At 42.6% G+C, this 27,016-nt stretch overlaps 2 protein-coding genes across 9 annotated transcripts in view; one reads left to right on the top strand and one right to left on the bottom strand.

The window, feature by feature from the left end:
* Nucleotides 1-2,013: 2,013 nt before the first annotated feature.
* Nucleotides 2,014-27,016, top strand: part of ABITRAM (actin binding transcription modulator) — a 35,431-nt gene continuing 10,428 nt past the window's right edge. Inside the window, exons 1-6 of one of the 2 annotated variants that reach the window (XM_038389746.2) lie at nucleotides 2,019-2,161; nucleotides 5,422-5,473; nucleotides 20,390-20,519; nucleotides 21,849-21,925; nucleotides 21,999-22,068; nucleotides 22,143-22,527. In XM_038389746.2, the coding sequence (XP_038245674.1) occupies nucleotides 2,107-2,161; nucleotides 5,422-5,473; nucleotides 20,390-20,519; nucleotides 21,849-21,925; nucleotides 21,999-22,068; nucleotides 22,143-22,271 (513 nt within the window). In that variant the 5' untranslated portion in view covers nucleotides 2,019-2,106 and the 3' untranslated portion in view covers nucleotides 22,272-22,527. Of the gene's footprint in view, nucleotides 2,162-5,421; nucleotides 5,474-20,389; nucleotides 20,520-21,848; nucleotides 21,926-21,998; nucleotides 22,069-22,142; nucleotides 22,528-27,016 lie in introns of those variants that run through there. The other variant, XM_038389748.2, reaches the window with a different exon arrangement.
* Nucleotides 22,233-27,016, bottom strand: part of CTNNAL1 (catenin alpha like 1) — a 148,118-nt gene continuing 143,334 nt past the window's right edge. For all 7 annotated transcript variants that reach the window (XM_043508508.1, XM_038389740.2, XM_043508509.1 and 4 more), the window contains 3 exons: nucleotides 26,891-27,010; nucleotides 24,094-24,177; nucleotides 22,233-24,014 (listed from right to left, as the gene is read on the bottom strand). In XM_043508508.1, the coding sequence (XP_043364443.1) occupies nucleotides 23,859-24,014; nucleotides 24,094-24,177; nucleotides 26,891-27,010 (360 nt within the window). In that variant the 3' untranslated portion in view covers nucleotides 22,233-23,858. The remainder of the gene's footprint in view (nucleotides 24,015-24,093; nucleotides 24,178-26,890; nucleotides 27,011-27,016) is intronic.

Here is a 27,016-nt window from a genome sequence, read left to right as displayed (position 1 = left end):
ATATAGATCTGTAAGGGACCTCAATAGGTCATCTAGTCCAGTCCCTACACTGACACAGGACTAAGTATTACCTAGAGCATTCCTGACAAATGTTTGTCCAACCTGTTCTAAAAAAAATCTTCAATAATGGAGATTCCACAACCTCCCTAGGTAATTTGTTCTAGTGCTTAAAAATCCTTACAATTAGGAAATTTTTCCAAATGTTTAACCTAAATCTCCCTTGCTTCAATTTAAAGCCATTACTTTTTATCCTGTCCCCAGTGGGTAAGAACAATTTATCACCCTTCTCTTTATAACAACTTTTTATGTATTTAGAGACTGCTATCATGTCCCCTGTCTGTTTTCTCGTCTCCAGACTAAAAAAACTCCCCAAGTTTTGTCAATCTTTTCCCACAGGTCTTATTTTCTAGAGCTTTAATGATTTTGTTCCTCTCTTCTGGACTTTCTCCAATTTGTCCACATCCTTTCCGCAGAGTGGTGCCCAGAACTGGACACAGTACTCATTGAGGCCTTATCAGTGCTGAGCAAAGTGGAAGAATGACTTCTCGTGTCTTGCTTGCAACAGTCTTGCTAATATATCCCATAGTGATGTTCACTATTTTTTGCAACAGTGTTACATTGCTGACACGTTTAGTTTGTGATCTACTGTAACCCCCCGGTCCTTTTCTGCAGTACTCCTTCATTGTACACACTATACACACACACAAACGTGTTACATTTTGGATGTATATGCTGTGTCTGGTGTGCACACTGTATTTGTATTTACTGTATATTTGTATGTGTACCGTGTGTATATGCTGTGTGTAGTGTAGTCTGTATTGTGTGTGTACGCTATGTGTAGTTGAGCGTGTACATGCTGTGTAGTGTATATTTTTTGTAGTGTGTACATTATGTGTGACAACATAGTGTGTGTATGTGGTGCGACTCTATGTGACATGACCCCAGTGTGTGTATGCTGTGTGGGACTGTACATTACATGAACATAGTGTGTGTGCTGTGCGCAACTTCGCATGTACCCAGTGTATGCATGACTAGCACTCCACTACCTAGGAAGAAGAAGGCCTAAGAGCAGGGGTGAAAATAACTCAAGGGACGCACAGAACCCGAGGTTCTGAGCAAGGTGGGGGTGGGGCCTCGGGCAGAAGGGGGCGGGGCTGCGGCTAGACTCCCGTAGCCAGCCCTTCAACGCGGCCAGGTGGCGATTTAAAGGGCCTGGGGCTCCGGGCCGCCACCACCGCTACCCTGGGGCTCAGGCGGCGATTTAAAGGGCCCGAGGCTCCAGCTGCTGGCTTACTTTCACCTCTGCCTAAGAGAAGGGCAGCGTAGCATCCTTCATGCTACCTCCTACTCAGAAGTATCTGTTTGAAGGGTTGGGTGTAGCGAGAGTAGAATACACTTGTTAATTGCACATAAATAAATAATATGTAAATAAGTCTCTCGAGGAATGTTTGATGACTTCATTCTTTTCTTTGCAATAGGTACTTCACACTGAGGCCCTTCCCTCCCCTTAACCTTAGAACCCCTCATACCCTTAGCCCAGCCCTGGCTCTATGAGGCGTTTCTCACGGCCATGCATTTGGTAGGGCCCTACACACACCCAGCGCGTGGGACCGGGCGTGACACGCACCCAGTGTGCGCGTGCGCTGTGCGACCGCGCATGACCATTCACCCATACCCAGCCCTTGTGGGTGACTGGGCGTGACACGCACGCGCACGGGACGCTTATCCCAGGGGCGCCTGTTCTGAGAGGGCCTCTGCCCGGGCCCGCATTCATGGTGCACGCGGCGGCCGATTTCCAAACAGGCCCCTCGTGGCGCGCTCTTTCACCGCCCAGGGCGGGAACGAGCTCGGAGCAGGGGCGTAACCGCCCAGCGCGGAGCGCGAGCCGTTCTCGCGGCTGCGGGTGAGAAGCCACGTGCTGGTGGGTCACCGCCCATCGCACGTGTCTCAGCGGCGCCGAACGAGGGGCGGCTCTTCCCGCCGAGGGGCAGGGGCAGGGGCCCCGCCCGCCTGGACGCAAGCCAGGAAGGGACTCGCCCGCTGATTGGCTCGCGGTGACCCCGTGACTGGAGGGGGCGAGGCGCCCGCCGCCAGGTCGGAGCGGGCATGGCGGCGGCGCCGGGGGTGACGGAGCGCTACTTCACGCGCTGGTACAAGCCAGGTACTTGCCCCTCCCCCCCGCGGGGGGGTCGCGCGGGAACGGGGCCCAACCCTGTAACGGGGGGGATGGGCCGGGCCCCCCCTAAGCCCGCCCGGGGGCGGGGGCTGGTGGTAGAGCTCGGCCCAGGGTCCGCCTCGCTCCCGTGCAGAGCCCGCCGGGCGCGACCGGCCCCTGTGCGTGTGCGCTGCGGCTCCCGGGGGCGCGTCCCTCGGCCGCGGCCGGGCTGTCAGCTCGTTCCCGGCTTAGCCGCTGCCCTCCCTGCCAAGGGGCTGAGCTCGCAGCTGGCGTGAGAGCCTGGCTTGGGTGAGCCAGGCCGCCCAGTTGAAAGCCCCACTGAGCTTGGGTGGGCGGGTTTTGTTAGTGCTGGGGGGCGGGGTGGTGGTGTACATACTGCCCTTGTCACGTGAGGGCTGGTCTGTGCCGTTACTTTAAGTGCGTCCGTGTGAAACGAAGCAGGGTAACTTCCTTGTGTAGATGCAGATGTCTGGGGACAGAGGTGCCTTATACCGGTACAGCCTATTCCAGTAAACTGGAGAGAATAAAAGTCAGCGTTGTAAGGCAGCTTTGTTCCAGTCTACCTGAGCCCGCAGTAAGGATTGCATATCTAACTATTTGGGTAAGAACAAAACACTCCCTGCTGCTGTGCTGAGACAGCTGCCTTTCATGCTGACCACTGTTGTCTCCTGGTTTTCTTGGACTCATTTGCTAGTCTGCCTGTATCCATCTGTTGTCTCTTGTTTTATACTTAGATTGTAAACTCCTTGAGCCTGCAGGGCTGCCTCTTTGTTCTGTGTTGTACATCAGCTGGTGCCCTGAGGTGTTCTTCTGTCACTGGAGCTGCGAGGTGCTGTGAGAATACAAATACAGAAACTCCTCACTTAATAGTGCAGTTATATTCCTGAAAAATGCAACTTTAAGTGAAACTCTGTTAAGTGAATCCAATTTCCTCATAAGAATGAATGTAAATAGGGGGGTTTAGGTTCCAGGGAAATTTTTTTTTTTTTTTGCGCCATATAGTACTACTGTTGGGAGGTGCCCTCGCCTTACCCCACTCAGGCACAGCCCACTGGCACTGGAGACAATAAGGCAGGCAAGGAGGCTGAAGGTGCTGTAGGCTAGGAGAAGCACAGTGGCAGCTTTCCCTACTCTGCAAGCACAAGGGGCCGGGGGCTCAACCCTCGGTTGGCCCGCCCCCTCCACCCCATCCCCCAAGCCGCCACCCTTAACCTGCCTCTTCTCCCCCCCTTCCCATTTATTCCTTCCCCCATGTCCTAACTCCTTCTCCCCCCCCCCCCCCTCCTGCCCACAGCAATCAGCTGGCTTGTGGTGTTCAGGAGGTGGGGAGGAGCAAGGACACAGTGCGCAGGCTCCCCCTACCTCCTGAGTGCTGCAAACCAGCTGATTTCTGTAGGTAGGAGGGAGGGGGGAGGCACACCGCATCCTTGCTCCTCCCCCTCCCTCCTGAACATTGCAAGCCAGTAGTGTAGCTAGAGGGGAGCGGGGCTGCAGCGCTCCCCCATTGAGCACAGGTGGTGCCTTGTCAACATCTTGTTGCCTTTTAAATGTTCACCTGTTGAGGGAGCAGGGGGAGCAATCCAAAAAAAAAAAAAAAAAGGCGCCACCTGCTGCGGCACTTTTACTCACCCAGGGGTGCTCTGGGTCTTCGGCGGCAGGACCTTCAGTGCAGCCAAAGACACCCGGAGCAAATGAGGGCCCACCGCCTTAGCGCCGCTGGGTGAGTAAAAGTGCCACAATGGGTGGCGCCTTTTTTTTGGATCGCTCCCCCCGTTCCTTCCACCTGGCTACACGGTTGCCGCAAGCCAGCTGATTGCCACGGGCAGGAGGTGGGGGGAGCAGGAGAAGGTGCTGATCTGTAGGGTCTGCAGGCAGGTGGGAAGCACTGTGGGGATGGGCGTAGAGGAGCTGATAGGAGGGCTGTCAGCTGTGGACAAAGCAAGCAGCCAGAGGACGTTATAGTGAAGCATTACACAACTTTAAATGAAGCATGTTCTGTAATTGAGCAGGGATGTAAGATGGAAACAATATTAAGCGAGAGGATGTTAAGTGGGGAGTTAATGTCGTACTCCTGAGGAAATTCTGCACCAAAACCTAAAAATTCTGTCCACAAAATTTTAAAATTCTGCAAGTTTTATTTGTCAATAAATAAATGTAGAGGCTCTGCCATGGCAGTGGGGAGTGCAGGCCACTGGCTTGCTGAAGGTGGGAGATCATCCAACAGCCTCCCCACCCCTGGGACACAGACTCAGTGGTGAGGCTGCACCCGATCCTGACACAGCACAAGGCCTGGATCTGCCCTAGAAATGCCCTGGGGCCCTGCCCCTCTGCTCCAGGCACACCAGGTGTGGGGCAGACAGGCTCAACCAGGCAGAATCCAAGTTTGGAGGGGCTCAGTGTGTGTGTGTGGAATCTAGGTGTGGGGTGAGAGTGTTCTGTGTGGGACTGTCTGGGTGCAGGCAGCTCAGTGGGGGGTATAGGTGTGGATGCACAGAGGCTCGGGGTGGGGGGAGGGAGGTTCCAGGTGCAGGGGCAGTGGGACTCTGCAAAGGCTTCCAGGTGAAGCTGGCTGGGGCTCAGCAGTGGGGTCTGATTGCTGGGAGAATGGGGCTTGGTGGGGCAGGGATCTGGGTACAGCTAGTTGGGGGTCAGTGGTGTGGGGGCTCAGGGTGGTGCAGGGGAAGGGACATCAGAGTTGGGGTTTGAGTGAAAGGAGCTCAGTGGGGGGTGGTCTTGGTGCAGGGATGGGGGTTTGGAGGCAGGGGGTCTGGGTGCAGAGGGCTCCAGATGCAAGGGTTGAGGTTCACTGGGATGGGGTTTGGGTATGGAGGGCTAGGGGGGTTCTGGATGTACCTGCTGAGGCTTGGCAGGGGTATCTGGGTATGGGAGGTCCAGTTGCAAGGGGGTTGGGTGGATTGGGGAGCAGCAGTGACTCCTCACTCACAGTTGAGGAGTGGTGGGGGCAGGAAGCAGGGAAGGCTGCTGAGCTTCTTGTATCTGGGGGAGGTTTCTGGGGTGGGTCTGCCACAGCTTTTACAAAGGAGGAAAATATGACTCCTGTTCTACAGATGGGGGAACTGAGGCACAGAGATTGCTCTTCATCATCTTCAAACCTCCACTGAAGTGTTTAGGAATCTACTTCATGAACTATAAGTCCATCTTAGTATGCAGAAATACGTTTCAGTGTATTGGTTCTTGCATGTTTCTAGCTTAGTGTCGTGATTGGTTTTGGTTCTTTTTTACAGATGTTAAGGGTAATCTATGTGAGGACCACTGTATATTGCAGCATTCTAATAGGTAAGTAAAATCTGGTTAAGTTCTTAGGATATTTGTTTTGCACTACTAGTTTGAAAACACATCTTTAATAAAGAGCTAATCTTTTCAACACTGAAAGGATATTTGGGTTCTTTGTATTTCAGAGTAAGCACCATCGTTCTTTGACAGCCTCTTTATTAACACTTTAGTTACCCTAAGTACATAGCTAAGTAAATCAGACACAATATTTAGGTTTTAATATTAGAAAACCTAATATGAATGAGTATTTTTGAAATTTTTTCAACAAGCCTTTTTACTGACATATTTCCATTTGTTGGTATAAATTTGGAATATGTATTTTGCTAGTGTATGATAACCTAAAACTGAAATTCATCAGTCTAGTGAAATGCAAATTACTAGATCAGTTAATTTTAGTTTCTGATGGTTGTAATATATAAATGTAAAGTATCTTCTCTTACTAAAATATTTTGGACTTTTTTTAAATATCAGAAGATATTATGATGGTTTTTATATTTGGTCATAATATACCTACTCTGACTCCAGTTGACAGCATTTGGGCCAAAAACGTTTAAGGAATTATTCTGTAATACAAGTCTCATTTTAAAATTTTTTAGTGATGTTGCTGAGTATGTCTCCTATAAGTTGCAAGTATGAACAAATGACCTCCCATTTTTAAAATGAGGTTTTACGATGAAAATCATTGGGTAAGAATGGTATCAGGGTACTTAACAGCTCTCTTTTTGGGTATTGCGTCTGCTTAAACTAGTTAAGTTTGTAGTTCTCTTAGTCCTGTAGTCAGCACAACTCAGAGTGTAAGTTGGATTCAATTTCTTCTGCATTCTCAACAGAACTGAATACAAAATTACAGTTGTTAACCCATAGGGCTACTCATTGACTGCAGAACCTCTACTACTAGCGATTTATGCACGAGAAGGCAGAACATAACTTGACTTTCAGAGCCCAGGCAAGGTTTGCAGGGTGGGTACCTGTAAAATTATTGTAACTTGTAAAAGTTTCAATAATGTGTATAAAAGTCACTAAGCTGACATTGAGTCCCATGATGCCACTTTCCAATGAGGCCCATTTTTTAAAGGAAAGCTACTGACTTTAGCTTAAATAAAAAAAAATTTTTAAAGCAGATTTAAAAAGATTGGAATATATTTTAAAACTTTTATGAATTGAGAAGCTGTGTAATCTCTTGAGGCTACAATTGTAGTAATTACAATAAGGAACATAAGAATGGCCATACTGGGTCAGACCAAGGAAGGCATCTGGATGGTGCCTATCAGAACATGAAGATCAGTACTATGGGAAGACACACAGGGAACACTTTTTTTAGAAGCAGTCTGTGCTCTAATATTATGATTGGATCTCTGATTCTGACAAAAAGTGTAAGTATTAAGTAGTTGTATTAAATGAGAAAAAAAATTAACCTTCCAGGGTGGGAGGATATTGGACTTGGGTCCTATTTTGTTTCTTTCAAGTATAAAAAGTGCCCAACTTTGTTCAAAAAAGGCTGTTTGGTTTTTTTCTGATTTTTTTTTAAAATATTAGAGCATCAGGTCATGTCTACCCTGGAACGTTTTATGGTTACTTGAACTTGTAAAATTAACAGTACAAAGGATATGTACCAAGCACATCTTGGGCACAGCCACAATCTAAATAGTTAAGTCACTGCAAGCTGAGTAATTGAGGCCAAGAGATTCAACTTTGTTTTGTTTTATACATGTAACACCAATAAACATTTGGAAGAAAGATGTATGTTGTTGATTTATTTCTCCTTCCAGTTAAGGTGTGAGAGCTGACACACATCTTTGAAGTCTTCCAGCACAATAGGGAAGAATAGACTTAATAAAAAGAAAAGGAGTACTTGTGGCACCTTAGAGACTAACAAATTTATTTGAGCATAAGCTTTCGTGAGCTACAGCTCACTTCACCGGATGCATTACAATGAAGTGAGCTGTAGCTCACGAAAGCTTATGCTCAAATAAATTTGTTAGTCTCTAAGGTGCCACAAGTACTCCTTTTCTTTTTGCGAATACAGACTAACACAGCTGCTACTCTGAAACCTGTCAAAATAGACTTAATGTTCCTGATCTTTCTTGGGTACAAATCAAGAACTTTAGAAAAATACACAGCAGAAAACCTCATTTCAGTCTTGTTTCTTACAACACAAAGAAGCAAAAGGGACACACATCCTCTTTTTAAAACTTTACCAGTCACATTGAACAGCTGTTGAAGACTCCTGCTGTTCCTTTGTCTGCTTGCAACTCTGATCTTCCGGTCCTGCTAGAAATCATAAGGCCGATGATAAAGTAGAAAACAGTCATATTAGTTCATACTCAGCTTTGTACAGAGTACATTAACAAACTAGTGATTCAGCTAATCTTTTAAAATTGGATTAGGAGCTATTTATTCCTACTTCTAAAACTCTTTGGTACTTGGGGCTTCCTCCAAAGCGGAGAACCTCTTCCTCTCCAAGTTCCTGAACAAGGGGATGGGGAGCTCCATGCACTCCCTATTCTTCAACAGGACTGAAACATTGGGTTTCACACAATCCCTTTCTTCAGTCACTATCCCCATGAATGGGGCTGGGGAGTAACAGAAGTCCATAAAGGCCTGGGGAGCCCTCTTCACTCTCTCAAGCAGGGAGTTCACAGAGAGAACCCTCCGGATCCCTATATGAAGCAGGAATTAGTGGGGTGGGGTCGTGGGGAGGAAAGGAGTGGGTAGTTCTTTACTTGCAGGGACTCCTCTGCAGTTCCCAGAGAGGAGTTACGCTGCTGCTGAAGAGCAGGCAGACACATATGTGCATAGAGAGGGGAGCCTATTTTGCTGTTCTTGGGCCCACCCAATCTCTCTCCCTGAATATAACTTGATTAAAAAAAACAAAACAAAAAAAACCCACTTCCAAGAAAGAACACTAGATATGCTATTAAAGGGCTTTTTATCCAACTTGGATACTTAACATTCAAGATGAAAGTGTTGCTTTAATGACATTAAATGGAAAAAATAATTTCTCTTCTTGCGTATGTTATCAACACTGAAAATAAACTGAAATGGGAAATAGTCACTTGTAACCTTTTTATATTGTCAGCATCTTTTGTATTCAGCGCTTTATTTTGTACCCTTTAGATGAGTATATTATTAATAAGGTTTGCTCTAATAAGGCTAGTCCCATGAAAATATCAATATCCTCTCCCTGCCCTATTCCCAAAGCCAGGTCTAAATGCAGTGGCCTGGTATGGAGGCCTAAATGTCCTTGACCACTCCTAGCTGTTGAGAGGGGGTAGAACTTGTTCTCTTTCTCTTCTTCTGCAGAAGGGCCAATGCCATTCTGTGTTTTTCCTCTTCCTGTCTTCTCCAGATGCGATGTAGACATTTTTCCTGTTCTTAATGGTATGCACACTGCATCTCAAGCAAGAGCAAAGTAGTAGTGGGCAGTTAGAGCTGCTCCTCTTCTGAAGGGTTTCCAGCAACTGAGGATGACATTTGTCTCTAGTGTTCCTGAATGTAGCTGGCCTCAGCTCAAATGCCAGTCACTAATAGGAAAAGACCCATGCCAGGGCATAACCCTGGGTGATAATGGACCAATAAAAGAAGCTGGGGGAGGGACCCTTCTAAATAAAGTAAATGGAAAAAGCAAAGACTAAAATGGTATACTAACAAAGGCAGGAAGCTGAGAATCAACAGACATGCAACCACTCTGTTTCAAGCCATAGGCAGTTGGGAAGGAACTGGGTGGCAGTGGTCTGCACCTCCTTATATGCCCTTGTTTGGAGGTAAGAGGACTCCTCTGCACAGGCCTGCACATTCTGTGCTCTCTGATTGAGAGTGCACAGGCATGCTGTGGTGGAACACCCATAGGGCCATATACTCAAAGTAGTATAATCAGGTCAACCTACTTCTGCTGCTGCCCGGGAAGCAATTTTAGGCAGCAGCAAGATAGAGCCCTCTCACCTTGCATAAAACACTCCTATATACTGGCTGTAAATATCTGCCAAAGAACCTTTTCTATTGACTGAGGACTATTTTTACTCCTGGTGGAATTCTGCACCAAAAATTTTAAAATTCTGTGCACAATATTTTAAATTTCTGCAAAATTCTGTATATTTTGTCAAAATAAGACTATCACACCATTTTCAATCCTTTTGGTAATTTATTTCAAATACCTGTCAGCAAGTATGTCTGTAACAATAGAGACAACAAAACCCAATTCCCCCAGAAGTAGAGTGTTAAAGAAGCCCCTATGACAACCCATTTCCTGTTTCTCTGTTATGCTTTTGTTGGGTGCCTCAGTTTGGGTGTTTTAACATGTGCCACCTGGGCATATTTTAGGGGGAATACTCTGCCCCTCTGGTCTCAGACACACACATCCCCTCCCCAAGCCCATCTGCGGGGCAATCCTTGGCCCACACATCTGCATCAGCTGCCCCCCAGAGCCCTGCTGCAGGTTGCCCAGACACCTACACCCCCTGAGCCCAGCTGCAGGTCATGCCCCAGACCAGACACCCACACTCTCTACCTCCAGAGCCCAGCTGCATGGTGCCCCCAAGACCACACACCCACCCCCCAGAGCCCAGCTTGAGTAGGCCCAAGCCCAGACACCCACGGTCCCTACTGCACAGAGCCTAAGGATTCAAAGGAAAAACATCCTAATGCTGAGTCTCGGGCTTGTATGGAGTTTCCTGCATGGTGCCTTCTTCCTTCAGGATGTGCCAGGAACCACAGCTGCCCAGCAGCCTTCCCTCCCCTCTCCCCCAGCAGTGTCCTGTATTTGTGAGCTGGGCTCTGCTGGGTTCAATGGCCCCTAGTGGCAGCCAGCAGCTCTGCAGCACCAGTTCTGGGGCGGAACAACAAAATTCTGTGCAGAACATTAATTCTGCACAAGTTATGCAGTGGCACAGAATTCCCCCAGGAGTGTACTTTAGCCTTGCTTATTGATCTGTCATGCCACAGGCAGACTTTTGGGAAAATGGTTATTCTCCAGTTGCTGTTGGAGAAGCTGGATCTGCCTTAGGTCTCAAAGATTTTTGGCCCATTGAAATACTAGCAGGCTGGCCTCATTTTGAGACCAGCTGCGAGGGTTGGGTACCCAAGAACATTGTTTCACTTAATTTCTGATGGCACTTAATAATGGTATTATAGGTGTTCCTCCTACTGGAACTGCAGCTGCTCAGGCTGGTTCTAGACCCTGTGGCTTTAGCAGTATTTCTGTATTCTTTCCCTGGTTTCCCTAGTTCTGTGGTGAACTGAAGTAGCTCCCTACAACACTGCCTTTCTCAGACCCTTCTAGATAAAGTGTAGATAAAGTTGCTTTTGAGTTGTCAGAGTCTCTTTCTGAGGAGGAGGAAGGGTGTCTTAGAGACTAGGGCTCAAGTGTCAGCGACCCTGGTGTGCGTTGTCTTTGACTTTAACATTTGAGGAGATTGGTATTTATTCACATTGATGGCTTCATTGGCCACATTGCTGTCTCAGCATGCTGTGCTTAACTGTTTTCTTTAAGGTGAAATGTTCTCCATCTAAAATGATTAGAGTTGGTGCTATTATATAAATTTTATTTTTTGCCAATGGTTTTCTTGTCTAAATTTGACACTCTGAGAGCTTGGGTATTAAGCTCAACCCCTTTAAGCCATGATGGTCAGTCATCTCGAGGATTCATACAAACATTAGATCAATTCTATTATAGTTGAATCACTGGACGTACAAATCTGCATTACTGAGTGTCTTCAAGTACACTGCTCATCTCCCTGCAATGCTTGATGTGTGAAGGAACAGAATCAACTTCGTTTTTAGCTGTTTAAGCAAAGATGCCTCTTCTCTAGACTTTAGTCCTCAGTTATGTGGTGGTTTGCTTAGGCCTGGTTTACTCTACAGAGTTAGGTCGAGGTAGGGCTATTTACGCTGACCTAACTCAAGTGTCTACATTACAGTGGTGCTCCTGTTGATGTAAGTTGTCCACTACAGCGATGTAATAACTCCACCTCCCCGAGAGGCGTAGCACTTAGGTCGATGTAGTTAAGGTGATGCAGTGTTTAAACAGACACTGCATGACTTACATCTCCTGTTGGCCGTCAGCCCAGCAAGGGGCTCACAGCAGGTGCCCCCCCTTCCCATCAAGCTGTCAGCCCCAGGATGAATGTGAAATAATAGCAACTGTGAAACTGACAAGAATGTCAATTTCACTGGTGGTAGGCTCTCTGCTGTGAAATTGAGCTCTGTCCTGGGGGGGTTGAGGGCTCCAGCTGTGAGCCCCATGTAGCTGTCAGTGCCCCACAATGCCCCACTTCAGTTGGTGCAAGCACTACTGGTGAAGACACACACCACTGGCAGAAGGAGGGTAGTTGATTTAATTGCTGTGGCAGCTGAAGATCAACCTAACTTACGTTGATCAAATTTTGTAGTGTAGATATGCCCTTATGTATTTGAGGTTTCCTAATAGCAGAGCCTCATGTACTCTGTGGCACCAGCCATTTCTCTTGTTTTTCAATTCCTGTCTGTTTGCTCAGAAGTAATAATGGTATTGAATTCAATCTTTCAACTCTTTTGGCCTTGTACACACTTCACAGGTTAATTAGTCTCAAACTTTTTCTTCTGTGTTCATCCAGCACATTCTCAGTCTTCTTCTATTTCTAGTTCCTTGCACTCTGGGTGTGAATCACCAGGTATGGTATACTTTCCAGGTCTTTTTTTGACACATGTCCAAAGCATTGTAGTTGTCTGTCTTGAATCTTTTGCAACAGTGTCATTTCTTGTCCTAGCTGTTTTCTTAACTTAAATTTTTATTTTCTGCTGTCCTGAAACTCTCAGCCAGTTCATTTCTGTAGTCGACAACTTTCGTTCATCAGCTTACCTCAGAGCCCAGACATTCCAACCCATACAGTGGTATTGACATGGCACGGTCTCATATACACTAATTTTTATTTCTATTGAAATGTCATTAGCCTTCCAGATCTTGCAGCTTTTCTGAGTACAGTAGCAGCTAGTCTGATTCTTCTTATGTCTTCATAATTCCCATTGTTTGATAGTAGTTCTCCAAGGTACATATTTTTCCCCTTATTCTAGTTCTTTGTCTTTGACTTTACCTCTTCCTTGTGTCTTCCAATTGCCATAATTTTTGTAATCTCTACTGATCTTCAATCTGGATTTTCTGTTTTCCTTGTCTACCTTCTACAAATTCTCTGTAAATCTTAATTGGTCAATGGTATGAGGTTAGTAACATCTGCCAATCTAAGGTTATTTTCTGTTGTTCCACATAACTTTTTCCGTTTAATCTCTCAGTGCTACAGCCATTACTGCTTCCAGTACCATGCTGAACAAATCTGGTGACAGCATGCATCCTTGTCTCACTCCTACAGTCATCCTGAACGATTCCATCAACTTCTTGTCTTTTCTCACCACACTTATTGACTTGCTGTAGATGTCTTCTATCAGTTTGATTTCTCAGGGATACATATGTTCTCAAAACTTGCCATAATGCCTTCTGCCAAATACTATCAGAAGCTTGTATGAAGTTTAAGTAGTTGTAACAGGTTTAGTTGTGTTTTGTATACATCTCTGATATGTCTCATCACAATTAGCTGATCTGTTATAGTTTCTTAGTTGAAGTCTTGCCTATTCTTCTGCAAGTGCTGCTTCCACGTACCTTTTCATTGTCCTCTGCTGCATCTCAGTGAATGCTTTTCCTGGTATGCTCAATAAGTTGGTTCCTCTATAGTTCTTGCATTTAGTCTTCTCTTTTTATAGATTGGTACTATTATCACTTTCCCCCCATTTACTTAACCACAGAGCTATTCCACAAGAGAAAATGCTATGTTGTTGTTGTTTCCCAGAATCTTTTTATTTTTCAAACTTTCTATCAAGATTTTTGCTATTTCGTCTAAAAATTCTGGCACCTGCTCTCCCTTGTTTGTACTGGGGAGCGTCTCCAGGACAGTTTCGTCCACTGTATTCTGCAGGTTGCACAGTTCTTCAAAATATTCTTTACGTTGTTTGTTCATCCTCAATTACTTGGCTGTGCTTGTCTTTCACGGCTGACATCTTCAACTCGTATGCCCCGCTCAGTTCTCATTATTTTGGGATACAACATGTGTTTGTTCCTCTTCACGTATTGTTCTGCTTTTTTATATTGTTTGTAGGGCTGTCAAGCGATTAAAAAAATTAATCATGATTAATCGCACTGTTAAAGAAGACTAGATTAGCATTTATTTATATGTTTTTGGATGGTTTCTACTTTTTCTAATATTGATTTCAATTGCCACACAATATAAAGTGTACAGTGCTCACTTTATATTTATTACAAATATTTGCACAGTAAAAAAAAAATTTCAATTCACCTAATACAAATAATGTAATCTCCACCATGAAAGCTGAACTTCCAAATATAGAATTATGTACAAAAATATAACTGCACTCAAAAATAAAAATGTAAAACTTCAGAGCCTACAAGTTCACTCAGTCCTATTTCTTGTTTGTCTGAGCGATTGGCTGAACAAGTTTGTTTACATTTTGCAGGAGATAATGCTGCCTGCTTCTTGTTTACGTCACCTGAAAGTGACAACAGGTGTTTGCATGGCATTGTTATACCCGGCATTGCAAGATGTTTATGTGCCAGATGCGCTAAAGATTCATATGTCCCTTCATGCTTCAACCACCCTTCCAGAGGACGTGCGTCCATGCTGATGATGGGTTCCGCTCAATAGCAATCCAAAGCAGTGTGGACTGATGCATACTCATTTTCATCATCTGAATCAGATGCCACCATCAGAAGGTTGATTTTCTTTTTTGATGGTTCAGTTCTGTAGTTTCCGCATTGGAGTGTTTGTTCTTTTACGACCTGTGAAAACATGCTCCACACCTCATCCTTCTCAGATTTTGGAAGGCACTTCAGATTCTTAAACCTTGGGTCAAGTGCTATCGCTATCTTTAGAAATTTCACATTGGTGTCAAATTTGCAGTGAAAGTGTTCTTAAAATGAACATGTGCTGGGTCATCATCCAAGACTGCTGTAACATGAAATATATGGCAGAATGTGGGTAAACAGAGCAGGAGACATAAAATTCTCTCCCAAGGAGAGTCACACATTTAATAAACGCATTATTTTTTAAAGAGTGTCATCCGCATTGAAGCATGTCCTCTGGAATGATGGCTGAAGCATGAAGAGGCATACAAATCTTGAGTGTATCTGGTATGTAAATAACTTTTGACGCCAGCTAAAACTGTGCCATACAAACGCCTATTCTCACTTTCAGGTGACATTGTAATTAAGAAGCGGGCAGCATTATCTCCAGTAAATGCAAACAAACATGTCTCTTAGCGATTTGCTGAACAAGAAGTAGGACTGAGTGAACTTGTAGGCTCTTAAGTTTTACATTGTTTTGTTTTTGAGCGCAGTAATGTAACAAAAAAAATAATTTGTAAGTTGCACTTTCATGATAGACTGCACTACAGTACTTTTATGAAGTGAATTGAAAAATACAATTTTATTTTTAGTGCAAATATTTGTAATAAAATATAAAGTGAGCACTGTACATTTTGTATTCTGTGTTGTAATTGAAAGCAATGTATTTGAAAATGTAGAAAAACATCCAAAAATATTTAATAAATTTCAATTGGTATTCTATTGTTTAACAGTGCGATTAATCTTTTTAATGATGATTAATTTTGAGTTAATCACGAGTTAACTGCGATTAAATCAACAGCCCTAATCATAAGGGCTAGAAACACTTTTTTTAAAAACAAAAGCTGAGCATAATCCTGTATCAGGTCCATGGCATATTTTCTATTGGGTACTACCCTAGTGTACACCGCTTTTTGTAGGGAATGAGGTTTTCAGCTCTAGGCCTGATGTTACACAGCCAATTCACTTTTAATATGTGCATATTACTACTATGAGGTGATAATGCCTAGACTGCACTTTGACTTAATCTGCCTTTAAAAATCAATGATTGTACATCATAATCTACAGGCCCTACAGTTTCCAATGTATTTTTGATACAAAATTATGTTTTGTAACATTATTAGTCTTGATAGAGTGAATTTAAAGTCTATTTGATTCTCATTTGAGAAACATTCCCTCTTATAATAAAGCTTAGTCAGCTCCATGAAACTCCTTCTTAAAATGTACCAAAACACTTAATTAAAGGGGATTAACTCATTTCTAGAACTTTAGCTAGCTGTACTCTCATTTCATAGCCTTGATGCCTCTTCAACTTTTACTGAATTGTCCTATTCTAGTATTCACCATCTGAGTGTTTTCTTTAATGACAGGTTTCAGAGTAGCAGCCGTGTTAGTCTGTATTCGCAAAAAGAAAAGGAGTACTTGTGGCACCTTAGAGACTAACAAATTTATTAGAGCATAAGCTTTTGTGAGCTACAGCTCACTTCATCGGATGCATTTGGTGGAAAAAAACACAGGAGAGATTTACATACACACACACAGAGAACATGAAACAATGGGTTTATCATACACACTGTAAGGAGAGTGATCACTTAAGATAAGCCATCACCAGCAGCAGGGGGGGGAAAGGAGGAAAACCTTTCATGGTGACAAGCAAGGTAGGCTAATTCCAGCAGTTAACAAGAATATTAGAGGAACAGTGGGGGGTGGGGTGGGGGGGGGAGAAATAACATGGGGAAATAGTTTTACTTTGTGTAATGACTCATCCATTCCCAGTCTCTATTCAAGCCTAAGTTAATTGTATCCAGTTTGCAAATTAATTCCAATTCAGCAGTCTCTCGTTGGAGTCTGTTTTTGAAGCTTCTTTGTTGAAGTATAGCCACTCTTAGGTCTGTGATCGAGTGACCAGAGAGATTGAAGTGTTCTCCAACTGGTTTTTGAATGTTATAATTCTTGACGTCTGATTTGTGCCCATTCATTCTTTTACGTAGAGACTGTCCAGTTTGGCCAATGTACATGGCAGAGGGGCATTGCTGGCACATGATGGCATATATCACATTGGTAGATGCGCAGGTGAACGAGCCTCTGATAGTGTGGCTGATGTGATTAGGCCCTATGATGGTGTCCCCTGAACAGATATGTGGACAGAGTTGGCAACGGGCTTTGTTGCAAGGATAGGTTCCTGGGTTAGTGGTTCTGTTGTGTGGTGTGTGGTTGCTGGTGAGTATTTGCTTCAGATTGGGGGGCTGTCTGTAAGCAAGGACTGGCCTGTCTCCCAAGATCTGTAAGAGTGATGGGTCGTCCTTCAGGATAGGTTGTAGATCCTTGATGATGCGTTGGAGAGGTTTTAGTTGGGGGCTGAAGGTGATGGCTAGTGGCGTTCTGTTGTTTTCTTTGTTGGGCCTGTCCTGTAGTAGGTGACTTCTGGGTACTCTTCTGGCTCTGTCAATCTGTTTCTTCACTTCAGCAGGTGTAGTATTGTAGTTGTAGGAATGCATGATAGAGATCTTGTAGGTGTTTGTCTCTGTCTGAGGGGTTGGAGCAAATGCAGTTATATCTTAGAACTTGGCTGTAGACAATGGATCGAGTGGTATGATCTGGATGAAAGCTAGAGGCATGTAGGTAGGAATAGCGGTCAGTAGGTTTCCGATATAGGGTGGTGTTTATGTGACCATCGCTTATTAGCACCGTAGTGTCCAGGAAGTGGATCTCTTGTGTGGACTGGTCCAGGCTGAGGTTGATGGTGGGATGGAAATTGTTGAAATCATGGTGGAATTCCTCAAGAGCTTCTTTTCCATGGGTCCAGATGATGAAGTATGTCATCAATGTTGCGCAAGTAGAGTAGGGGCATTAGGGGACGAGAGCTGAGGAAGCGTTGTTCTAAGTCAGCCATAAAAATGTTGGCATACTGTGGGGCCATGCGGGTACCCATCGCAGTGCCGCTGATTTGAAGGTATACATTGTCCCCAAATGTGAAATAGTTATGGGTGAGGACAAAGTCACAAAGTTCAGCCACCAGGTTAGCCGTGACAGTATCGGGGATACTGTTCCTGACGGCTTGTAGTCCATCTTTGTGTGGAATGTGGGTGTAGAGGGCTTCTACATCCATAGTGGCTAGGATGGTGTTTTTAGGAAGATCACCAATGGACTGTAGTTTCCTCAGGAAGTCAGTGGTGTCTCGAAGATAGCTGGGAGTGCTGGTAACGAAGGGCCTGAGGAGGGAGTCTACATAGCCAGACAATCCTGCTGTCAGGGTGCCAATGCCTGAGATGATGGGGCGTCCAGGATTTCCAGGTTTATGGATCTTGGGTAGCAGAAAGAATACCGCAGGTCGGGGTTCTAGGGGTGTGTCTGTGCGGATTTGTTCTTGTGCTTTTTCAGGGAGTTTCTTGAGCAAATGTTGTAGTTTCTTTTGGTAACTCTCAGTGGGATCAGAGGGTAATGGCTTGTAGAAAGTGGTGTTGGAGAGCTGCCTAGTAGCCTCTTGTTCATTCTCCGACCTATTCATGATGACGACAGCACCTCCTTTGTCAGCCTTTTTGATTATGATGTCAGAGTTGTTTCTGAGGCTGTGGATGGCACTGTGTTCTGCATGGCTGAGGTTATGGGGTAAGCGATGCTGCTTTTCCACAATTTCAGCTCGTGCACATCGGCGGAAGCACTCTATATAGAAATCCAGGCTGCTGTTTCGACCTTCAGGAGGAGTCCACCCAGAATCCTTCTTTTTGTAGTGTTGGCAGGAAGGTCTCTGTGGGTTAATATGTTGGTCAGAGGTGTGTTGGAAATATTCCTTGAGTCTGAGACGTCGAAAATAGGATTCTAGGTCACCACAGAACTGTATCATGTTCGTGGGGGTGGAGGGACAACAGACTCCAACGAGAGACCGCTGAATTGGAATTAATTTGCAAACTGGATACAATTAACTTAGGCTTGAATAGAGACTGGGAAAGGAGTAGTCATTACACAAAGTAAAACTATTTCCCCATGTTATTTCTCCCCCCACCTCCCCCCCCACTGTTCCTCAGATATTCTTGTTAACTGCTGGAATTATCCTACCTGCTTGTCACCATGAAAGGTTCCCACCCCCCCACTGCTGGTGATGGCTTATCTTAAGTGATCACTCTCCTTCCAGTGTGTATGATAAACCCATTGTTTCATGTTCTCTGTGTGTGTGTGTATATAAATCTCTCCTCTGTTTTTTCCACCAAATGCATCCGATGAAGTGAGCTGTAGCTCACGAAAGCTTATGCTCTAATAAATTTGTTAGTCTCTAAGGTGCCACAAGTACTCCTTTTCTTTTTGAGTGTTTTCTAGAACTCATAAAGCTGGTGATCTTAAAATACATTATAAAATTCAATGTTGATGTGTAAAACAAGGAAATACCTTACAGAGGTGATACTGTCATCAAGAAAACTTTGCTGTTGCATTTGAGGAAAGATCACTTAAAAATAGCATAGATTGCAATGCGGATGTGTGACATTTAGAAATTGGCATACCGTGACTCTGGCTGATCCATCAGTTGAGTAAGTTTGCTACTGCTGTCATAATAGTTTGATAGATTTCACTCGTAAACGACCTGTGAAATTTCCTATTTGCAGTTCTTATATGGCATCTGTATAAAACTTGTTCAGTTTTCAAGTAAAAAGATGGCTTTAACTACCTGCTTTGCAATTTCAATCTGCCATCTGAAAATAAAGCATGGATGCTTAATGAATTGTAAAAAGAAAAGGAGTACTTGTGGCACCTTAGAGTTATGCAACTATATATAACTATATATATATATATATATTATAACTAGTTATGCGACCCCCGAGCATGCTCTAATAAATTTGTTAGTCTCTAAGGTGCCACAAGTACTCCTTTTCTTTTTGCGAATACAGACTAACACGGCTGCTACTCTGAAACCTGTCATTAATGAATTGTGTATCAGTGATGACAGATCTGCAGGCCAATTTCCAGCTAGTGATACAACTGTGCAATCCCCAAAGTTTCGAGTTACACACATGGAAATGAGGGTTGCATTTGGCTCTGCAGTTGTAATTTTAAAATGTAAGAACGGGGCAATGGATATATAAAACTTGTCATGGAAGGAAGCAGGTATAGTTGACATACAGGGTGTATCTTCACTGCAAAGTTAACTTGAATGATTGGCACTGAGGTGTGAGCAGCCACATAGTGAAACCATACCTGAATTACTATCTCTGCATTGGTGCTGCACTTAACCATGTGGCTGCTAAAACTTCTGGAGCTTTACCTCCTGGTCCTTTGCTCTGTTGTAAGCTAAGCCTCTGATTCAGTGGTCCCCAACCTTTCTTGTGGGAATAGCATATTGCCATTCCCAGAAGAGTCTGGGGGATGCCAGACACCCTGCCACTGAAATGCCGCTGAGAAGTGGTAGTGGCAAGAAACATTGCCATGGCACCCACGGGCACCGCGTTGGGGACCACTGCTCTCGTTCTTTCCCAGTGAATTGTGGGAAGGTACTGGAGGACTGTCAGTACTTGAGTGGCTTAGCCTAAGTGCTCACTACAAAGGGGGAACGTGAGCAACCCTAGTGAAAGGCTCAGAAGTTTTAGCCTGCAGTCCCAGATGAACCAGTTGATGAACCATGTTTCAGAGTAGCAGCCGTGTTAGTCTATATTTGCAAAAAGAAAAGGAGTACTTTTGGCACCTTAGAGACTAACAAATTTATTTGAGCATAAGATTTCGTGAGCTACAGCTCACTTCATCGGATGCATTTATGAAGTGAGCTGTAGCTCACGAAAGCTTATGCTCTAATAAATGTTAGTCTCTAAGGTGCCACAAGTGTTGAACTTTTCACTAAAGTTGGGTTTTGTGCATGAGGGGCAACACCCCATGAAGAGCCTGAGTGAATGATGTAGTGAAGACATGCCCTCGGTAGCAGCTGAGTTGAATAAGAAAATATTGCCTTTCACAGAACTAACCCACTGCGGGAGGGAGTTATTTGCATATTAAAAGGCTAAACAATCCCAGGGATGAAGCTTAAGTACAGAAGGTAATTGTAACTTTCCTTGCAGAATCTGTGTCATCACGCTGGCAGAAGCTCATCCTCTTCTTCAAAATGGAAAAACAATTAAGAGTATTAATTACCAAATCAGTGCCAACTGCAGTAGACTTCAAAATAAAGTCTCTGGAAAGTCAAAGCGGGTATGGCTTTTTTTTTTTTTTAAATTTTAAAACTATCTTGTCAGTTTCACTTTTTATTTAAGTCCTTGAAATGCTTACCTCTAATGGTAACATAAAAAGGATCCACTGTATCAGAGGCTGGAGTTCCTTTCCCAGAAAGAAATTTCTTGTGTTGTCTACCATTGTTGACATTGGTTCAGATCCTCCAAGATTACTAAATTAAAGAACTCCAACCTAGACTGCTAAATACCTGCAGCAGTGTCTATACTAAGCACCCCATTCCGTAGATCTGTTCTGAGCAGGATTATGTAATACTGTTACAATACCAGTGCTAGGGTTGTCTGAAGTAGGTTGCCCATGCTGGTGTTAAGTCGTGGAAAACGTCAAACTTTCCCTACTGTCTATAGGGCTTAAAGGTGTCGTCTTTTTTTTATTTTTTAAAAAAAACTAGATAAACATTAAAAGCCTCTTCAGAGACATCAAGGACTTAATGGACATGAAAACTTCCCTTTTGTTGAAAATATATATGGCAAACTTATGGGTTGTCTAAAAACAGTCACATTGAAATTACACCTTTAGTTAAACCAGTGAAAAGGCAGCGTGGATACTCATTTCAATTTAGCTTATGTTGATTTAGAACCAGAGTTTGAGCTAAATCAATTTTGGTTTAAGTAAGCTCTGAGAGATGTGTGTAGATAACTCCTGAGGGCTGGTCTACACCCAGAGAAGAACAAAATAAACATCTTTATTTTAGGACTTGTCTACATTACCTGCTGGATTGACAGGCAGCGATTGAGCCAACAGGGGTCGATTTATCGACTGCCGAGCGCTCTCCCGTCGACTCCGGTACTCCACAAGGCAAGAGACACAGGCGGAGTCGACGGGAGAGCGTCAGCTGTCCACTTACCGCAGTAAAGACACGATGGTAAGTAGATCTAAGTAAATCAACTTCAGCTACATTATTCATGTAGCTGAAGTTCTTTAATTTAGATAGATTTTCTCCCCTGCCCCCAGTGTAGACCAGGCCTTAGTTATAAGACTGTCTTATTTTCATGTAAATGTCCACACACACTTACTTCAGTTCATTTACACCTTTAAAAAGAAATCCTTAAGGGGATATCCTGCATTGTGGATAACAACGTCAGACGGTTACTTTTAGTCATGTGAAAAATTTAGAAAAAGATAAAACTAAGACCAAAAGTCTTTTAAAACAAACAATCTCGGAATATGTGACTACTTTGTACTGCTGATTGTAACAAAGTTCAGAATTCTCTCAATATGCTAGGAAGGCCACACTTTTAGAAAAAAACAAACACTTAAATTCATAAGAATTCTTTGTTTCACATGCAGGGTGCTCAGTTTCTAACAGAACTTGCCCCTCTGTGCAGGATATCTTGTTCAGATGGAGAAGAATATACTATATATAGGTAAGTAATTTTTTTTTTTTTTTGCATTTTGATTACACAGCATGGTTTTACTAACACTGGAACCTCTTTGCAGTTGTATAAGAGGGCGGTTGATGGAAGTTAATGAAAACATTCTGGATAATCCAGCTATTCTACAAGAAAAGGTAAGAATTTTGCTTACATTGAGTTTTTTTTCCCTTTTTATTCCTGTGTTATATATCATGGTCTTATTTTCTAGCCATCTACTGAGGGATACATTGCAGTTGTACTACCCAAATTTGAAGAAAGTAAGACCATAACTCAAGGACTTCTGACACAGAAGGAATACGAAGAAGTTTTGTTGAAACGTTTTAATTCCACTTCATGAAGCTCTATATTTAACTGAATACATCAATGTCTGAAACTACCCTGTAAGTAGCTTCAGAATTAAGTATTGCATAGATAACACTTGTAATCATCTACTTCCAGTATATCCCATAGTGCAAGAGTTGTAAAATTGTACAGACTTAATGTAGAGGACTAGAAATTAGTTCTTTAATTTTTATGTGTTTAACGTTTTTTAAATGAGTGACCAGTAAACAGTCATTTAATTTCATATAGAAATAAACAGTTCTAACATTTAAGTGTTCTGTATCTTTTTGACAGGTGCAGTATAGTAAAATAACTCTTTCTAGTGCTTAATGTTATAAGCAAAAAACCTTAGTTTCACCTATTTTTAGAACCCTAAGTCACAGATACTTAAATGAAGACCATTTCTGACCAAGATTCATCCCCAATCCCTAGTGTTGAGGATTTCAGCTGTTACCTCTTTGGTGCTGCAAATCCAGCATCCCCATTGTGATGTCCATTACCAGCAAAGGGGACAGAGCTACTGGTGAGAGGATGATGCCCCACAAGAATTAAATACCCTTAAGACCTGAATCCCTTAGCGTTTTTTTTCTTGTTTTACTACTTTGAGAACAGTACTGTAAGTTTTAAAGAAACAATAAAACAGACTAATCATATACAAGGCCAACAAAATAAGGTTAAGGTATGGCATCTGTACAAAGAGCAAACAGGCATCTCCAACGTTAAATGTGTATTTCACTTGTAGTTATAGTATAGTGGCTTGGAATCAAATAATGATTGGTCATAATTGCTATTAAAATATCTTTTCTAAGAGTACTAAATCTGGCACTGTAAAAATCTACTTTATGAAACTTAAATATGCCATACATGCTAAATGAAGATTTCAGTAGTTTCACATGCATTTCAAATCCTACTAAGTTTCGATAATAAATCAAAAGCAGCAGTAAGATCAGCTATTTATCACTAAAGAGCTTACAAACAAACAATTCTTAAATATTCACTGGAAATATAAAATGTTTTTGGAGGATGAACACATCATTAGTTCAGATTGACAGCAGTAAAATTAAATTATTTAAATCAAACTAGCCTAAAAAAATTGGCATGCGTGTTGCAAACCAGCAGAAGGCTTTCTGTAGACTTTTGTTCATTGCAGAAATATCTCAGTTAAGACAGCAACATTCAACGCTTGAGGCCAGAGCCTTCCAGATTATCTTCCCAATATTGGCCAACGAGACTGACAAACTTCCACAGTAGTATACGCAGCACATATCCTCAAAAACTATCCAGTTTCTCTGCATTCTAATGTCCATTAGCAGCATCTTTGGGTAAAACTTCCATTAAGATGTTCACAAGTGTTAGTTACAAAAATAACAGCATTAATGTTGAGCAAAGGAGACACATTCACATTATAAAAATACAGAAGAGTTAAAAACTGACTGATGTTGCAACTGTTACTGTTAAGTACCATGACATCTATTAGATGTGAGAAGGTCACAACAGCTTTAATTCAAATAACCTGCTTTATCTTTCACAAAAGAAAGCAACTTTGAAACTTGAGTCAGTTTGTAATTTCCACATGAAATTCTTCCATTCCTAAATACTACAATTATTTGCTCTCTAAAAATGTCAGATTTGCTACATGATGTTCCAAGGATTTTATTCCAAAGGCATCAGTTTTCCCTTCCATGCTGTTGTCATTTGTATTTGTTTGTAATCTGTTCTCTCTCCATGGATGAGGTGATCTAAGCCAGCCATTTCCACACTGTAAAAACAAAACAAAAAGCAGAGAAGCAGGATTGGTTTTATTTTTTCTCATTGCTGCAAATGGATCATTAACTCACCTTTTTCAGTAGCTTGCAGCTGAGTGGGAGAACTTGGGATAATATGGTCATCACACCTTTTGTTTTCCGAATGCATGTGTCAACCTAAAACAGAATTCATGTAAAAATCAAAATTAGATGAGAATATTACATGCTGACCCTTTAAAATATGAACGGATTCTTCCTTTTTAAAATTGACAGGAAACAATCTCTTCACACTTCTATGAAATGCATCTGTGTGGCACACAGACTCAGCTTGAATTATTAATAGGTATTTGTCCTTTGACATTTTCCCTGTTCTGTATTGGAAAATGAAGTGTTAGTTGTCTTCTACTTCATATAGAAAGAACAATTTACTTGTAAAAGGGATTTGACAATCCAATCTATGGAGGTAGAGGTTTTACTTCCTTTCACAAAACAAGAAAGGACCAATCAGAATTCAGAACTTTCCAGTACCATTCAGTATATACTAGCTTTCTTGAATTCCTCATCTGGATTTTTTTTTATTAACACTTGAAGGATGCAATTTAAGGTGACAGCTGTTTTCAGTAATTCCACATCAACCTACAGATAGCATCTGTTTTATAATAACTGGTAAGGGTATGCACTGAACACCAAGATTGCAGTTCTATGTCACTAATATGTTCTCTTTCTGAGAGCATGAGAGAAGTTACTTAGCTATGGATACTTATAAATGTGTTGTCCACACAACTTCCATTGTTGGCACACTTATGCCTGACATTGGATTATTTTGAATAGCAGTGTCCATTCGGACCACACCTGTGCCCTCTTGGTTCCCATAGCCCACAACATAAAGAGTAGGGAAAAGAAAACAGGATATGGAATCTGTGTGGGTAGCACATCTCAAAGATGCACAGGAACTGTAAGTAACCATTCTTTCTTCAAATGATTTTCTACACAAATTCCATGCTTGGTAATCAACAGGCAGTTATCCAGCACGTAGGTGAGCAGAAGCCTTCTTGAACAGTGTTTGTAGGACAGCCCTGCCAAAACCAGCATCCAACATGAAAGCTTTCACCAGGAACAGTGAGTGGTAAATGTTTGGATTGAACTCCATATTGCTGGTTTGCATAACAGGGTATTACCTAAGCAGAGGTAACAAGAGCCTACTTAGCATGAAGGTAGTGTACAGAAGCAGAAGACTGTGTGGAAGAAAACTTAAGCTCTTTTTAAAAACTTGATTCACCCTCTTCTTTCATGTAGAGCCCAGAAATAGAATTGCCTCTAATGGGCAAATATATTTTTCTGGAATATTTCATAACAGTGAAATTCAAAGGATGGCATCATCCATTTGCAATTTATTAAGATCTGAATTTATCAGGAGGTTCCTACAATTCAGTCTCCCCAAGAGTTAGTCTTCATTGATAGCAGATGAAAGAATAGCATTATCTTTTATTCTTTTCACAGGAAGTGGCATAATCTCATCACCTTTCGAAGTACAGAGAAAGAATTAAAGGGAAGCCATTTGGCAATTGTGTCCTATTTTTCCATAATAGACTGACAAGAACTATGGGGGAAACTTTTAGGACAACAGTGATTTGATAAATCAACACTGGTGTTTATAGCATAGGGATGCATAACTGACCTATAATTATTTACGTAGGAATTGCTACCTAAGGCTCTAGAGTCAATGTGAGCCAGATTAATTCAAGTTTCCAGAGGAACATTGCTCAGAGAAGTTTATGGAACCAAGAATTGTCTTAAGCCTTGAGACAGGAATGAAAAACTTGGCTTAATATTTCTTAAGGAGAAGAGGAATAGCTCAGTGGTTTGAGCATTGGCCTGCTAAACCCAGGGTTGAGTGTTCAATCCTTGAGGGAGCCATTTAGGGATCTGGGACAAAAATTGGGGATTGGTCCTGCTTTGAGCAGGGAGTTGGACTAGATGACCTCCTGAGGTCCCTTCCAACCCTGATATTCGATGATTCCTTTGCATAGCACCTGACTTTCTAAGACCATGTCCACATTGGGAATTTGGCAGTGTAGCTGGACCAGTGCAAATCTCAAGCATAAACAAGGATAGCCACAGTTTTCAGGTAGATCTTACCCCAGTTTCAAGCAGAGATAAGTTCCATTAGTACAAATCTTGACTTTGTCCATACTTATGGTTTGGAACAATTCAGGTACATCAATGGCTGTCTACTGATATCTAGAATTGAAGCCAATTCCCAGTGTGGATAGAGCCTAGTGATAGGAGAGCACCCAAGCATCAATGATGGCCTTCACTGCTAGTGAGGAAAAACACTGGTAGGAACGACAGTGAAATGAGACCACCAACTATAGGAAAACTGAAAGCAAGAGAGACTGTATCTTTTCTGAAGAAATTCTCCTCCGGACATGTCTGAAACTGAAGCGAACAGTTCAGAGTACTGTTAACAAGTGGGTCAAATCTCCAGAGCCAGTGGATAGAATGGCTTCTTTGAAAGAGGAGGAATTCTTCTGCTCCTCTATATTTCGGCTATTTTATATAATTTTTTTAAAAACATGTTTAAATTTTAAACGGAATGTTCTTGTTAGGAAAGGGGAATAACTTCTGCTGTTCATTCTGGGCAAGACAGCACAACTGAGGCATTAGTGGGACAGAGCTCATATCCTTGTGTGGGGGATCAGAAAGTTCCGCATTTTCATCAGCACTCATGACTGTTTTGTGATAAAAGAAAAAATCCTAATAGAATGGACCAGATTTAAATCAGCAGTTCTGTTTTTTTGTGCAAACAGCTGAAGTAGGCAAGTAAATGAGATTTCAAAATAAGGCTTGGATGCTTCTCCTAAAACATTTAAAAAAAAAAAAATCTTACCTTTGTAAACGTAGCATTTTTCCCCTGAACAATGTTTTTTGCCGTTATCTGAAGCTGCTGGCACTCTGGGATCAGCTTGTCAATCTCCAACAAAAGCAAAGGTGCGTCATCATCTTCTAGCTGAAA

This window comes from Dermochelys coriacea, chromosome 2, assembly GCF_009764565.3.
Source record: "Dermochelys coriacea isolate rDerCor1 chromosome 2, rDerCor1.pri.v4, whole genome shotgun sequence".
Lineage (NCBI taxonomy): Eukaryota > Metazoa > Chordata > Testudines > Dermochelyidae > Dermochelys > Dermochelys coriacea.
The sequence above is the reverse complement of the archived record's forward strand: the minus strand, read 5'-3'. Positions and strand labels throughout refer to the sequence as shown.